Source organism: Anopheles maculipalpis, chromosome 2RL (assembly GCF_943734695.1).
Source record: "Anopheles maculipalpis chromosome 2RL, idAnoMacuDA_375_x, whole genome shotgun sequence".
Lineage (NCBI taxonomy): Eukaryota > Metazoa > Arthropoda > Insecta > Diptera > Culicidae > Anopheles > Anopheles maculipalpis.
The window spans coordinates 10333146-10347870 of record NC_064871.1 but is presented as its reverse complement, the minus strand read 5'-3'; the positions used below and the strand labels follow the sequence as shown (position 1 = coordinate 10347870).

The 14725-nt window shown below is 44.6% G+C and overlaps 1 protein-coding gene across 3 annotated transcripts in view; it reads right to left on the bottom strand.

Annotated features, from left to right (window-relative positions):
- LOC126556583 (uncharacterized) overlaps positions 1–14725 on the bottom strand; it is a 78728-nt gene that overhangs the window by 36369 nt on the left and 27634 nt on the right. The window contains exon 1 of one of the 3 annotated variants that reach the window (XM_050211911.1): positions 1807–1924. The exons of the other annotated variants lie outside the window; for them this stretch is intronic. Within the exon in view, the coding sequence (XP_050067868.1) occupies positions 1807–1923 (117 nt within the window). The 5' untranslated portion in view covers position 1924. Of the gene's footprint in view, positions 1–1806; positions 1925–14725 lie in introns of those variants that run through there. 3 annotated transcript variants of the gene reach the window in all.

Here is a 14725-nt window from a genome sequence, read left to right as displayed (position 1 = left end):
TTAAACCACCGAGCAGCGAGGCAGTGATTCGTTTACATTTTATTGCCTACCAGGCGCAACATAAAATGCAAAAATCCTGCAATTAGGCACCGCAAGCAGGAGAGTACGCTTTTTACTTTACGATTTTGGCATATAAACAAAACAAAACACAATCCCGAAAAGTAATAAAACGAAAAAGCGGCATAAACATTGCCGAAAACGACACACGAAAAAAAAAATCCGACTGACAGGTTTATTGATCCTGACCTGATCATAAAAGCAAGTTAGGTCGGCGGTATGTCGCCTGCACGGTACATTATCGAGCTTTTGCATGCCGAGAGTGAACGAGAGACAGTGAGCAACTATAAGAAATGGGAAATTCTTCAACATGTACGGGTTTTGTGCAGTTCAAGCATAAACCTGCGTACGTGTAAATGGCAAACAGCCGCTCCAGATAATAAAAAAAAAAACCACGATCACGAAGACAAAAAATATCACTTTTTTAAAGTTACGATCGCGAACGATCTGGGCAAAACATTCCGCCCACGAACTTTGTGCACTTTGAGCCATGGAATGTGGAATCGAATGTAATCTCTTTCCTCGGCTGAAAGGCTTCGGGGGCCGTTTGTCCGGGCCAATAACAAAAAATCCACCAGCAATATATTGCTGAGCACGAAAATTGCATTTTTTTTTATTCTTGGTCCAACGTTGTCACACGCAACCATTTCTGAAGTCTGGAAGAGGGCTGCTGGTGATGGTCGGTGATCGAAATATCACACTTGCATAAATCTTTGCTCAAAACAAAGGTGGGGTAAAGTTATAAATCAGCCTCACCGCAGGGCATTTCCGTGCATGCCGGTGTATTATTTTTGGAAAGAAGAAAGAAACGCGGAAATTGGCTGTGGAATTTTGGTGGAATTAATGTTTTGATGAAGAATTTTGGGATTGATGTTCCTGTCAGCAATTACAGCGCTGCATAAGAAGTAATAACAAATTTGTAACGAAAAAGATCAGTTGCGAAGTTGTTCACGTGTTAAAGGTGATAAACAACACACAAAACAGCCGTTGGAGCAATTAGGACTCAATGTGCAGCTCTCGACCCATTAAATTTGAAATCTTTACTAAACGGAGTTGAAGATACTAAAATCTGAGGGTCTAGAGTGTTATAGAGTCCTTAGAGATTAATCCGGATATCGTACAAAACGTGATCTTAATATCTCGGACATCTGAATAATAACCTCTGGAGATTGTAATGAAATCTCAGAAATAATTATTCTGATATACAAACTTTGAATATATCAAAATCAGAGAGAGCCTACGATTGTGTCCTTAGAATTTACTCCGGAGGACGTTCAACAAGTTTTCTCAATGTCTGCTGGATATCTTGATAATGATCTCGATAATTCTTTGAGGATCTTTAAACCATCAAGCTCTACAAAACAGCTCCATCTATTCATGAAACTGTACACACCAAGCTTAAGCGAGCGTTAAATTCTTCGCGAGAAACATATCCCACACAACCCCGTGCAAACGAGAACGTGTCTCTCATCGAATGTTTTGCATAATTTGAGGAATCGAAAGTTTCCAATGTTGTTCTTCCCATTAACCTAACGGTCACGCATGACATCTTGCGACCAATGTCGCTTGAGCCTCAGCCAACGCTTACATCCCTTCCCGCACGTAAGTCAATTAGCTGGAAAACAATCTACAAATCCGCGATTCGCAGTTCGATCCCTCTGGACAGATCGTTGCGAGTGGTGTCGTTTAAGGGTTATAGGGGAAGAAAAAACAAGGGTGGAACAGATTTCTTTGGAAGGATCATCGTACATTTTCCAGGAAAAAAGATGCATGCAGCACCGTGAACGCAATCCGATGAAGGAACGTCGCGACGGAACAGCGTGGCACTGTTGGATCTTTCGTCTCGTCGTAGTGATCATCGTACATTCCCTTCTAGTGAACACCGACGAAACCACACGACACACAGACTTCAGCAGGCGTGTGTATTTCAATGTCCGGTGATGGCACTTTTCCACCCCGGTCGCACATTTATTGCTCGGTGCCGATTTTCGCTTGCTCAGGCCTAAAGTTGATATGTTTCCATATTCACGAACCGCGCTGCTGGAACCGGTGCACCCGGGGAGGTAAGATTTCGCGTCGCTGTTCTTGCACTTTTTTGCGAACACGGTCCCGGTGCGGTGTCCCAGAAAGGGGAGAAAGCTAAAGGTGGAGCTGGAAGTGTTGCCTGCTTGCCGCTCTAACTGCTGCCCATAAATTATTCCGAGGGCCGCGGTCCGACGATGTCACACTGGAGTGAGTACGTGCCGGATCATCAATCCATTAGAGAGCGTAGGACTCGTCGGTGACACGAGGACGATTGGGTTTATCGCTTATTTGCTTGTAAAAATGGGCCACAACACCTCTAAATCACTAGCTTAACGCAAAACGACAATTCGCTGGCTTACTGCAAATAGACCTCACGACACAATTTATACAACACTCGCGCACATCCAAATGAACCACACAAACACATCGAAAACGATAGGCTGCAAACAAAAAAAGGGATGGATAAAGCAACATAAACAACCAGGAAACAAGGTTGTGTCTACTATTCCGGATTGGATCCGAAGGTGAGTGGTGTTCGAAGTGACAATATTCGCACCTTTCGTAAATGGCTATGCAAATGATGTGCTCAATTTGATCAACATTACCGGAACCCGGACCGGACCGTACGTAATGAGCTAATGAAGCGTGCACAGTCACACCGAGTTTTTATGTTTTAATGCTTTGCTTTAGGTTGATTATTTATTTTTAAAATGCTTAGCTAATTTTCTTTTTATTTCCTTATAATTCCACATTATTTAACACTTCTTTCGAACCTTCAAACCGAGCGTATTTGTCTGTCTTTTTACCGCATAATTATTCACGCACAAAAATGACAGCAGGAAAACCAAAATCTATTTACTGCACGCCCCACAAATGGCATGTGTAAATTAAACGGTCAAAAATACACTTTTGGTGACATTTTGCGGCTCTTCTTCGTGCTTCTTGTTTCTGTTCAAACACTTTTGCAAAAGACGAAAGCAAAACCACATAAACAAATCTCACGTTACGATGTGTCTTGACGATGTCGATATGCGCGTACTTGTCGTGTCTTTCGTTTGGCTTCTTTTTTGTTGCATTTTTTACACAAGGGGGGGGGGGGGGGGGAGGGATTTTTTTTTGGTTGCAAATCTTTTGGTGTATTTTTCCTTGCGGAAACTGAAGCCGAATGACATCACAGCACCGGGGTCCAAATTTAGCCATTTTTTTTCAAACAGATCACAACTATGGAAAAAGGAATCTACAGCGTCGTAAAACGAAGATCTACGATCTAGGGCAGCAACACAAGACACTAAGCATACGCATTCGCATCTTTACAAATGGCAAGGGGGGTGGCCGACGTACGCAAGAAACGCGTCCGTTTTTTTTTTTTCAAACAAGTGCCCTCGATAGGAACCTTCACCGGGGTTGGAAAGAAGCAAACCGGCCGAATTAGCTGACCTCCCTTCATGTTGGCTGAGCTAGAGTAGAAGAAGAGTCCATACTCTTTTTTTCTGTACACCAAAGAAAGCGTTTGCCGGCCACCATCAAAAGGTACCGATCGGTGCCGAAGAACAGTGTCTAGTGGAAAACGTTGTACATTGCACATTGCGCTGCTATCGATCGTAATCATCGTGCTATTAATCACTTGTAACATTTGACCCACTATCGCGCCTCGGAACTGTACATCTGCCCATCCGCGAGAAGAGAGGATTATTAGAGGGATTAATTACATTTTATTAACACTTCCACTATTTACACCAACCAGAGAAGAGCACCAAGGGTGCTGTGCAAGAAAGCGAGTTGTGGCGGATGAGGCAATGCTGCATGCAGGCGTGATTAGTACGCAAACATGGCGATCTTTAACAGTCGCTTTGGGAAATCTTGAGTAAAAGTTGTGTTCAAACGCACACAAAGAAGCTGCTGGCCATTTTTAACAACACTTCAAAAATCACCCAACCCAACACGCGTGCCCCTCAGCAAGGTAAGTCTTCATTTTCAGAAGCACTAACTGTCAGCAAACAGACACTTAAAGCATTATATACACAGCGCATCTGCTTCGCTTTTTTTGGAGACATTTTCGTTCGAATATGCCACAGACTCACAAACACACACACGAACACCGAATCTAATGCACACATCACACAATTAGCACACCATTAGCACCCCGTTAAGGCGCTTAGCTTTTATTTATCCACAAGCCAAGACAACTAATAAGTCCATCCAGCGCCAGGGTGTACCGTCCAGTGGTGACGACGACCGTTGGGGTCAACATTGCGACAGATGCAGCAGCAATGCAGTTCTCTGCTGCAGTGCGTAGTAAGGAGTGCTCCCATGCCGCGTAGTAAGGGGCCGCACAACGGACGCGACCAGATTTGGCGTCCTTCCAAACAGACGCCCCGAACAACTCACACCCAACCACACACGGTCTGCGCACGTTTGGCGTCTTTCGGACACAATTGAGTAGAATTTCTATTACTTTAACTCCATTCCAGTAGATCAATAATTCGTATGCCAAGAGTGGATTTAGTACACACTGATCGTGAAGTAAACAAATGAAAGAAATCGTTAGAAACTGAATCGTAACGGGAAAATTGGAAAGAAGGTGTCTACGCGCTAGGACATGTACAACTGCACTGCGCTAGGTCAAACAGGAGATTCGTTGCCTTTTTCCCATTGCCGAGAGTGTCCTCGACATTGCGTGCGAGAAGGACAACTGATACTGTGTACTGCACAGTGGATGTGAAGCATTTTCTTTTCAATTTGTAACTTTAATATTTGAAGACTTCCCATCAACTTAATCTTCTATTTAAATAAGATAATTCATCCAATCTTTTGATGTCAAAAATAAATATCTATCTTCCATGAAAAGAGACGATAGTTACATAAATATGCTAATATTTCTTCGCTTAGTTTCATTCGAGTTTCTTCCAAATGGATCACCCTGTGTACGCAGAAGCACGCAAAACGGCATCAACATACCGGCGTCGGTTTGTTTTGACGGTTTGGAAAGCATGCGCACGATGCAGCTGGCTTGCGGTTTTCCGCGTCGACCTAGTCGTCTCGCTTTCTTAGACGGTGTAGATAGATAAAAAAAAATTGTGACCGATGACATTAAACACACAAGTCAGGTCTGCGTGTGTGAGCGAAAACATTTTCTCACGCGATAATGTCAAGGATGTTCGAGGGCCGTTTCAAAAACTTTGGAGAGAGCAAAATGGGGGGTATCCCTATGCTCGGGAAAGATTGTTTTGATAAGCAAGCTTGAGAGCAAGAATTTCCCGCCAAAAGCTGCACGATAATAAGACACCTGTTGCATGTCTCATAGGAATTGTATATTATGACGTTCCACAGTCTCTGTGTATGGTCAGGTCTAGGGAGACTTTAATATTCTTAAGTGTCCTTGAAGCCTTGGTTCCATGGCATCTCGTGCGTTCATTCAATTGATGTCTAGGCTTAGGTCTATCTCTAGCATATAGGGTAGGTGGACTCCAACGACATAGATCATCTTTTATGGTTTTGTGTGGAGTACGAGGCTGCTCGGCCTGTGTTGTTGTACGCAGTCCAGGCCATTGGAAAGTTGCCGAAAATTGCGATAAGGGACCTGTAGGGCACCTGACAGTTAAGGCAGCATTCCGAGTCAAGGAGTCCATACCTACAGCTCCAAGAAGCGATGCACCGGATATGGAAATGGACCCTTACTGTTTGCAGGACTTTCCTCATGGACTACGTAATAATCGACAATGAAGCATCTGAGCACACACATAATAAGGTGTCTTACCATGATAAAGACCCTCGCTTTCAGCATATCATAAAGATAAAGTGTCATTTCTTGGAGGATGAAACATGTTCCAACTGAAAAGACTTCTATCTGTAAACTAGTCTTGGGCAACATCTGATATGGCCGTTCCTCCCCAATAAATAACGTCTTGTTAGAACTACTTCCGATCGTTTAAAGTTATCAACATATCTACAATCGAAGGTTGTAACATTTAACTATAAAAAGCCTTGTCGATTACTTTTGCCCAGATCCGCGTGGCGTAAAATATGCCGCTCACTTCAGACCTCAAGCTCATTAGCGTAGGGAAAATTAAAATGCAATCAGCAAATTTGTTGCTGTTGGCGGCACGTATCAAACGCACGATTGGCCGATCCGGTGCAGTTTATAAGCGCGAGAGCACACCTTCCACCACCGATCAGGCAATCAGAGATGCGGGTACTGAGGACCGGTCTGGTTGTACTATTATTTGCATAGCAGCACGCAACACCACCGCACTAAATCATATCCCATCGTAACTGGGGAGACTCGCGATAAATAACTCCCCTTAAACGAGAGGTTAGATGAGTTTGCACAAGTTCCTCAGTTCAGATGTGTTTTATTTTATCCAAGCCGCAATCGCGACCTACTCGATCAAGGTGTAGTGTGACTTGTGAGGTTGCTATCTCTAACCCCCTCCAAGATTCAAGATCTAAATACTTCTTTCGAGCGGTGGAACCGATGCACCGGCTAGTGAGGAGCATGTAACACTGCCACTAATTTATGGCATACCGTCGCTAATTCACTATTGATGTTTACGCTCCGTTTTATCAGCTGCCAGTTTGTTTTGTGCGAGGCGTGACAGAACGCAGGCCGAATAGTTCAGCAAATGCTCTCTGGACTAAGCGAGACGAACTGGCAGACACAAAACTGGGCCAGCAGTCAGTGTCTGGTGTCAAAGCGCGAACTGTTTGCACCAATTAGCTGTGCTTAATTGATCGCTCAACTGTGGACCACGATAAGACTTCGCGAGGCACTCGGGTTGGGGATGATTTAAATCCAGTCCCTGGTCCAGCGTCTTGCTCTTGCTCGGCCGAAAGTGGACTAACCACACGCCTGTATGTCTGTAAGGCGACGTCTATGTTGGTTGCTTATTTGAAGCCAAACTTGTTCCACGCTTCTGAACACCCGGGCCGGGTTATCTTAATTGATCTGATTGGGAAGCTTGGGGTTGGTGTTTTGTAGATAAGCTCGTACGTGCAGGGGTATGTGCGAAAAAAAATTGGTTTCGCCTTTCGGAATTCCTTCCTTTAGGAGGGGAAGGAAGCGGATTAGCATATTTAGAAACACACCAATTATGCATATGTTATGGAAATTGATCGATGATCCTGTTATGATTGGTGACTGCTCGATGTGTGGATGGTATGGTAAAAGAAAAGGAAAAGTTTGCCGAAATATGTTGTTAACGAATCAAACCCAAAAATTTGCCTTTATTACGACCGAAAAAACCCGATAAGATTAAAAGGCTGAGACATTTTATATTTATGTAAATGGAAAAAAAGATTACCGTAACAGGTGTTTCGGGAGTCGGCAGTGAGAAACGAAACATATTTATTAGTCCTTTAAATCTTGCAAAAACCTTTCAATATTTTCAAGCATTATTTTCATAGCCATTTGATATTCAAATGAGCTTTAAAGGTTAAATCGAACATTTTCATCATCCACCTCCCCGGTCGTCATTATTAATGGGTGACAAAATGGCGCGCTGCATGCATCCCTGCATATTTCTTTGCCTTTTTGTTTGCGGTTTTTCGTTTCCATGTGTGATACTCTCCCAGAACACGCCGAATATAGAAGAAACGAACCGGTTTTTAAAGCGAATTTATGTTTCTTTTTTCGCCAACGTGGTTCCCGAGAATTTCTGAGAATTATCTCCGTCCGACACGCTCCTTGGAATTTGGGCAACGACAACGATTTGTCGCGCATCCAGAAGGGAACCAAACCCGAAAGGAAGCTGAAGAAGGGCCATAAACAACGCCGATGTGTTGTGAGCAGTGAGCGCGACATTTGCGGTGGTGTCGTTGTGTCAACGCGCCCGGATGGATGGATGGTATGTTGCATTCCAAGGGGGACGTCATGCAAACGTACACAAACGACGCTGTTGTCGTGAATGTAGCAAGAGAAAACGAGCGATGATGGTGGAGATGCACTTCGATGACCTTGGGCGATGATGCGCGTACTATACCCCATATCACCTGGTGCAGCGCACACCACTGTCAAGGCCACCAGCGTCATCGTGTTTGTTTTATTCGTGACGGTGGTTGCTAAATGGAGATGCGGATGGCGTTGATTAACGCGCTCATTAGGTGTCATTCCTGCATCCAACTGAAGGGAGCAGCTGATCGGTACCGTCATGAAGATCTTCAAGCTCACGTACGTACGGAACAGTAGAAGGGATGATCCTTCATTGTTTTAAGTCAACCATTTTGTAATGGCGATAATATGTCTCTTCCCTTTTTGCTCGAGGATTTCCCCTTCAAGGTGATCAAAGTTGATCGCGAAATTCATCGTCAAGTACCTGTGAAACCGTGGTGAGGCCTTTGATAGGCCAAACCAGACAAACACACAAACCAAACGGGGAAAAAACAACCTCTTCACCAATTCATACAACCGTTTCGCTTGAGATTGTTTGATGTTGATGTTGAGGAATCGGTTAAGTGCCAAACGGCCAACAAGTGCACATGGCCTCCTCTCAACGCTGATTGCAAAAGCCACCAGGGCGCGCGTGTGTGTGAATTGACTTAGATAGTTGCGCGCATTGTGCGCATGGGTGCGCGATAGCGGGACCTGTAGCGCTACCGGAATTTTGACTCATCACTAAAAATAGACACCAACCCGATTCGCGAATGGTCAGAGTGCCAAGGCGCATCAAGAATTAAGCGCATAAACCGATTGGCGTGTTTCGCATGTCGGCGATTATCATTCTGCGTTCATCTGCGTGGTTGTCTGTGGTGTAAAGTTTTGGACAAGCACGACGAAAACGCATTTTCCATTCTTATTTAATTTGTCATTAGCTTTACCTTCTTTTAGCACTTTTTTGCATTCTCTTCAAATAACAGACAAATCGTTCGTTGGTTCCTGAAGCTTAGAGCGTCGCTTTGCTTAGTTGTGGTGCAGCAGTCCTCACAAAATGGTAAACATTTTTTGGAACCGAAGGACACAAACGTCGGGCGGGCTGTGTAGAAACCGGTTCCTGTTTTGCTGGCCGTAACCGTTGTCATAATTTTTCGCTGTCAGATCGTTAAAACCGATTTTGCATAAATGAGCCGCAAAGGCGCTGCTGGGTGACCAGACCTCACCACAAAAACCCTGCATAAAGGCTGCATGTTCCTACCGAAGCGAGAACTAAGATTTTTGCAACTTGGCTGCAGGTTGACACCGGTGTCGTGTCATCCCTATGCTACCCCCCCGGTGATGGTTTGCAGTTCTCAACTTGCCTGAAACGACTTCAGGCTTCTACGGGCAGCGTGTGCCTGTGGGAAGACGAAGATGAAATAAAAGACTCCTCGTCCGGGACACTTGCCGGGGTGTGGATGATGTTTAATGCAAATTTATTTTGCTATCTTCCACACCGTTCGCACTTTCGCACCGGAGTAGGGTTGCATCGGGACAGTGGTTGGTGCTTTGTCCTTCGGGAACGTGCAAAGGAACCTCCACCCGAGGAACCGCGGCATCCCGAAGAAGAGCTTGACATCATCACATGAATGGATTCTTAAATGAGACGATTTTTCAACGATCTTCCCCTTTTAGTTGGACCGATATCACGCGGTTCGATCGGTGAATTGACTCCGGCTGAGACGAAAAACATGCGAGACTCGTGCGTACTCGGGGCAGGCGTTATCATGTTACGCTGGCGTACAAGTCAATTGCGACGATATTGACATGAAAAATGGAACGGCTCATGTCCAGCGACAGCGAAGGAAGCGCAAAGTGCTTGGGAAAGGATCGCTACAGGCTATCCGGGCTCCGTTGCTGCTACTTGTGTTCTCTGCTATAGGTTCTGTGAGCTGGTTTTGGCTTCAATCGCGCAAAATATTGATGTCCATTCGATCAGATAATCGGTAGAAAATGAATCCAGAATATTGCAATTATTGTACATAATTCTAGAAGAATATTCTTCTATAAATATTGCAACGATGTTTTGACCATTGAAAGCAAGAGCAAGTCTATAAGGCACGATGCTCGATCATGCCATCAAATCAATTTTGGGGCAACTATTTATCAGCGCAATGTCATGTTGCGCTGTCAACACACTTAACTCACGCACTATCGCACGCATGACGGTGTGATTGATAGTTCCCGATTTGAGTCACGCATAACGCTAGACTGTGTGTAATGCAATCAGCAGAAGAAAAGATGACGCATCGAAGAGAACTGTATTCAAATATTTTGATATCAGTTTAAAAGCTATTCCGTTTTTACTTTGATGAGATATTGATTTGGAACGCCCTTATGCTATTTATATACATAGAATCACTTCTAATACCCTCCTGAATTTTAATACATCAATGTAGAAGCTAATAAAAACATGTTACATACCTCCAGGTGTGTTTGCAACAAAAAGAGATACCATCATTTGTATTGAAAGACGTCGATAATCGACAACATTACACCTATGCGCTACGCTCTAGCACCCTGCAGCGACACAATCAGTAAGGTCATTTATCTCTTACCCTCCCATCCCCTGTTCTACCTACCCCGTAAGCGTCCTGATCCGGTTATTTATATAAAAAAGTGATAATACATTGATATCAGGTTTCGTCGCCCTCAATTGGATTACGTTTCCACCAAATCACGATTTGGCTCAGTCCTCCATCCACTTGTCCAATGGTCCGTAGTCTTCAAATCACCCCACCCGCTTATGACCCATGACATTGCGAAAGTCGTTCGCAAAGCAAAACGCACTGCCACGACACTCAACATTCTATTAGCGCGATCGATTCCGATATGCAACCTATTCACATGCCGGCGTGCTTCACCGCCCGCTTTGCCATAAACTGGTTTCGATACGACGCGATTATGGTACTGCCTGGCAGGGAGCCCACCAAGGTGCGCCTTAATCAAGAGCAAACAAACAACCTTCCCTTCCAGAAGCCCGCTGCGGTACGCCGCACAGACGCCCAAGCGACAATTAAAAGCAATTATAATCGTAAATTAAGCCTTCCCTTTCTTCTACCGCCGGGCGCGTAACAGGTAACGTGGCCACCCGTACGACCAGAAAAAGAAGCAGGGTGGCGCTTTTTTTTTTTAATTTATGCTAACACAAGGCTCGTGTGGTGCCCTAAGAGTGGTGACGAAGGTAACTTCCGATTGAACGGACCTAGCGACACTATTTGCTGATGTGACTGTGACGGAGATCTTATCTAAGAGTCACTCGAAGAAGTCATGCACGGCCTAATGAATGGTCATCCGAGCTAATAAAAGGCATCACTGATGGCACGTGAATTTATTGCTGTCACGCTGCCTTGAACGCGTAGACAACCACAATCCTTCATCAAAGTGCGACACCAGCGCAAAAGGGCCGATAGCACAACGCTAATGCTAGTGATTTGCAAGCGTCATCTGCAGCTTTTAAATGGTACCAAGATTGCACCCGTCGCCACAAAGCACTGACATCACTCGGTATGATGAAGATTGTTGCATCTTGCATAGATCATCATGACCCATCGCGACGTATCTATTCATCTGGAGCAGTAGTTAATTGGCTACAAGTTGGCCCCACGCACACGCTACGTTGGACAAAGGGTTACGTGCGGTAACGTTGCAAGCTGACCTACGCAGTACAAATTAATTGCCTAGCATCATAACGAGCGATCGTGTAACGATAATCGAACAAACACGGCTGAACTGTCGATCGCCACGAATAGTAGTCGACACGAGTGCTAATAGTAACTTCAAACAGGCGAGCATTATGGAGCATCATCTCCCAGCTAGTGAGCGGCCATTAAGTGGAACGTGAAGTCATCGGTTTCACAAATAACCTGCGCCGGTAGCGCCACACACACACACACGCGCGCTCTGACCGAATGGAAATGAGGATAGAAGAAGAGCAGAAAAAAAAGATTCCAACATCAGAGCGCATTCACCGCATTGACAGCAGCTGTCATGAACTTTTGACACTTGCCATGTGCCCGCGAGGACCTAAGGCAAAAAGCGCTGGACAGGCGGATTTCGGAGCTCATTTTTCATCTCAACCGTCTCTAGCGATGGCGATGATGCCACCCAGCAAGACAAATGAATGGGAATCAGGCTGGGTCCTCAACCCGTGGACAGGTTGCAAATTTGTTGAACAAAAAAACACAAAATGTCTACAAGCAAAGCGTTTTGTTTTGCAGACAAGAAATCGCGTGTCGGTGTGTCCCTCTCGTCGCTCCACCTGATACAACATAGATACTGTAAGGGGTTGAAATTGATCATATTTAAATGTCAAATTACGATCCCCACCAAAAAAAAACTGTCCATCATGTTTGCCTTGCTTCGAAGAATCACGACGAGCGAAGAGTGTCATTAACCTGCGAAAGAAAATCCAATTTCAACTTCATCATTGCTTGCAGATCAATAATTCAAAGAGTGAGAACCGGTTCTAAGGCAGGGCATGCCGGGTATAGCTATCAATCATTGATGACCACCACCATCACCATTGCGCTTGGTAGGGCATCATCAGAATGCCACACCCGAAAACGGAACCGATATCCCAGGTCCACGTTGGGTAACGACCTCGCAGCATAAGTTTTGCACCGTTCGTGACACCGTTTTTCACCCAGCTCGGGGGTTTTTATCATCTTCCAACGAATGACCTTGTCGGAATGCATAATATCGAAATACTTTGAAGCAAACTCCTGTGTAACGCCACTCCATTTCACCGTTTTCCTTCCGCTTGGTGCAAAATCTGAAAGCAATCAACTTCCAATAGGAATGTCCAAAGCCCTTGGAGGTCGTGGTCCTACCGGGGCACAAAAAAAAACGACGCTTCTGATGAGCATGACCAGGCCCGTTTGCCTGCAAGCCAAATGAACGGAAAAAGCTGAAAAGCTTTTAAAATCAAAACATTATCAAATGAGCCTCCTTTCGCGCTGCCTTAAGAGATTTTCATAAAGGCCAATAAAGCGGCAGAAAGAGAGTGTGGAAGAGCGCGCGAAGGTGTGTCCATTAAAACTCATCAGGGCTAATGATTGGGTCGCGTGTCGCACCACGTATCCCGCTCCTATTCCCCCACTAACCTGCAAGAGTAATTAAGCAGTGGCCCTTTAAAAGTGGGGAAATAAAAATGGAAACCATTTTCCAATCTCTGCCCACCGCACCTCGGCTGCCTCTCTCAGTGGTGTCCGATGGGAAAATGGTAATTTGACACTTTCTGCGGTAAATCCACTTCCTAAAAAGGATCGTTTGTCGTGTGGGCCCATCACACTGTTTCCACAAGGTTGCAAGCATTTGAAGAATTGATGCAGAACATTTGCAACAGGCCTTTTAAAAAAAAAAGAAGAGCGTGACCCGGGCTTCCGAGGATTGGTTCGTGAACTATTTAATGTGTACAACCACCACCATCTCGCGCTTTGCGGCACGATCTTGAGCAATGAGGTTTCCTGTTTGAAGTGACTCATGGTGGTGGAGTACCCGGCTTCTGACGGGATCTCCTTCTTATGGATTTAATTTATGCTAAAGATGGCAATAACGGCTGGCACGGTATCTCATGTCTAGCCATTATTGGATACGCCATTTTTGCACAAACGTTCGCACGTTCGTTTGTAATTTGTTTTTCAATTCTCGAACGGAAATGGAAGAAAAGATTTATTGATCGCACTCTTGCTTGCAAAGTTACTATTTTTAGGTGTGAATTCACGTGTACTAAGCGCTCTCTGTTTGTTGCTTCGTCACTTTAAAATTGACTAAAAGTGTTTTCTTTTCACGGGAAATCAATATTTGAGCAACTGATGACTCAAAGGTGCGTAGTTTGATATTGCCGAAAGCAAACGACCAACGACACGTACTTCGGCCGAGTAAGTTGATAGGAGTGTATCATAAAACCGAGACTCTAGATAATTACAATTACACACGGCGCTGTGTGCTGAAGCGTTTGCTTCATCTAGCTGCCTCTCTCACAGCTCGTACTACCAAGCACGGATACCTGGAGGCTAAATATTGAAACAAGCGAATAAATCACCAGCTCCGGACCTATCCCAAAAAACCTACCGCCCGAGCGTATGGGTCAAATCAAATCAAATCACTATCATTAGCTCGTACGAGGTGAGGCCGGCCAGTTCTGAGCAATTGATGCCGCGCTTGGTGGTGGGAAAAAACGTTTAATAATATTAAAATGAGCTGCGATTGGGATTTTGAGAAGGTTCAAGTCTCCCTCCGGGGGAAGATATTGAATATCAAGCTCATTAGATTATGCAAGAGTCACTTTTTTGATGCGCTGATGTGCTGAAAGATTCATAGAAGATGGTGATTTGATGACAGTTTAAAATGGAAAGAGCGACACAACGAGCGGGAGAAGGTTAATTTGCTACAATTATTCAAAGTTATTCTAATGATATACTTGAATAAGCCGTAAAGATGGGACTGTAAATGATGTGAGCGTTTATTTCTAGACGATATCCAATACTTGCAATGTCTCTCGACCGAAGTACTTGTACATTGCTTAGATCACACAAACATCGGCTAATAGCACCCCGAAACATCTGCTCAAAAGTGAGCATCTTCATCGAATGGAATTTGCATCTTAACTGTCTTACATTAACCACATCACCTACTCTCAGCGCAGACAATGTTGGCCCTCATCTTCCGATTGCTCCCGTTGTGGCCAGAGCGAAGCCAAACAACATTACAACTATTATTTGCCATCTAAGC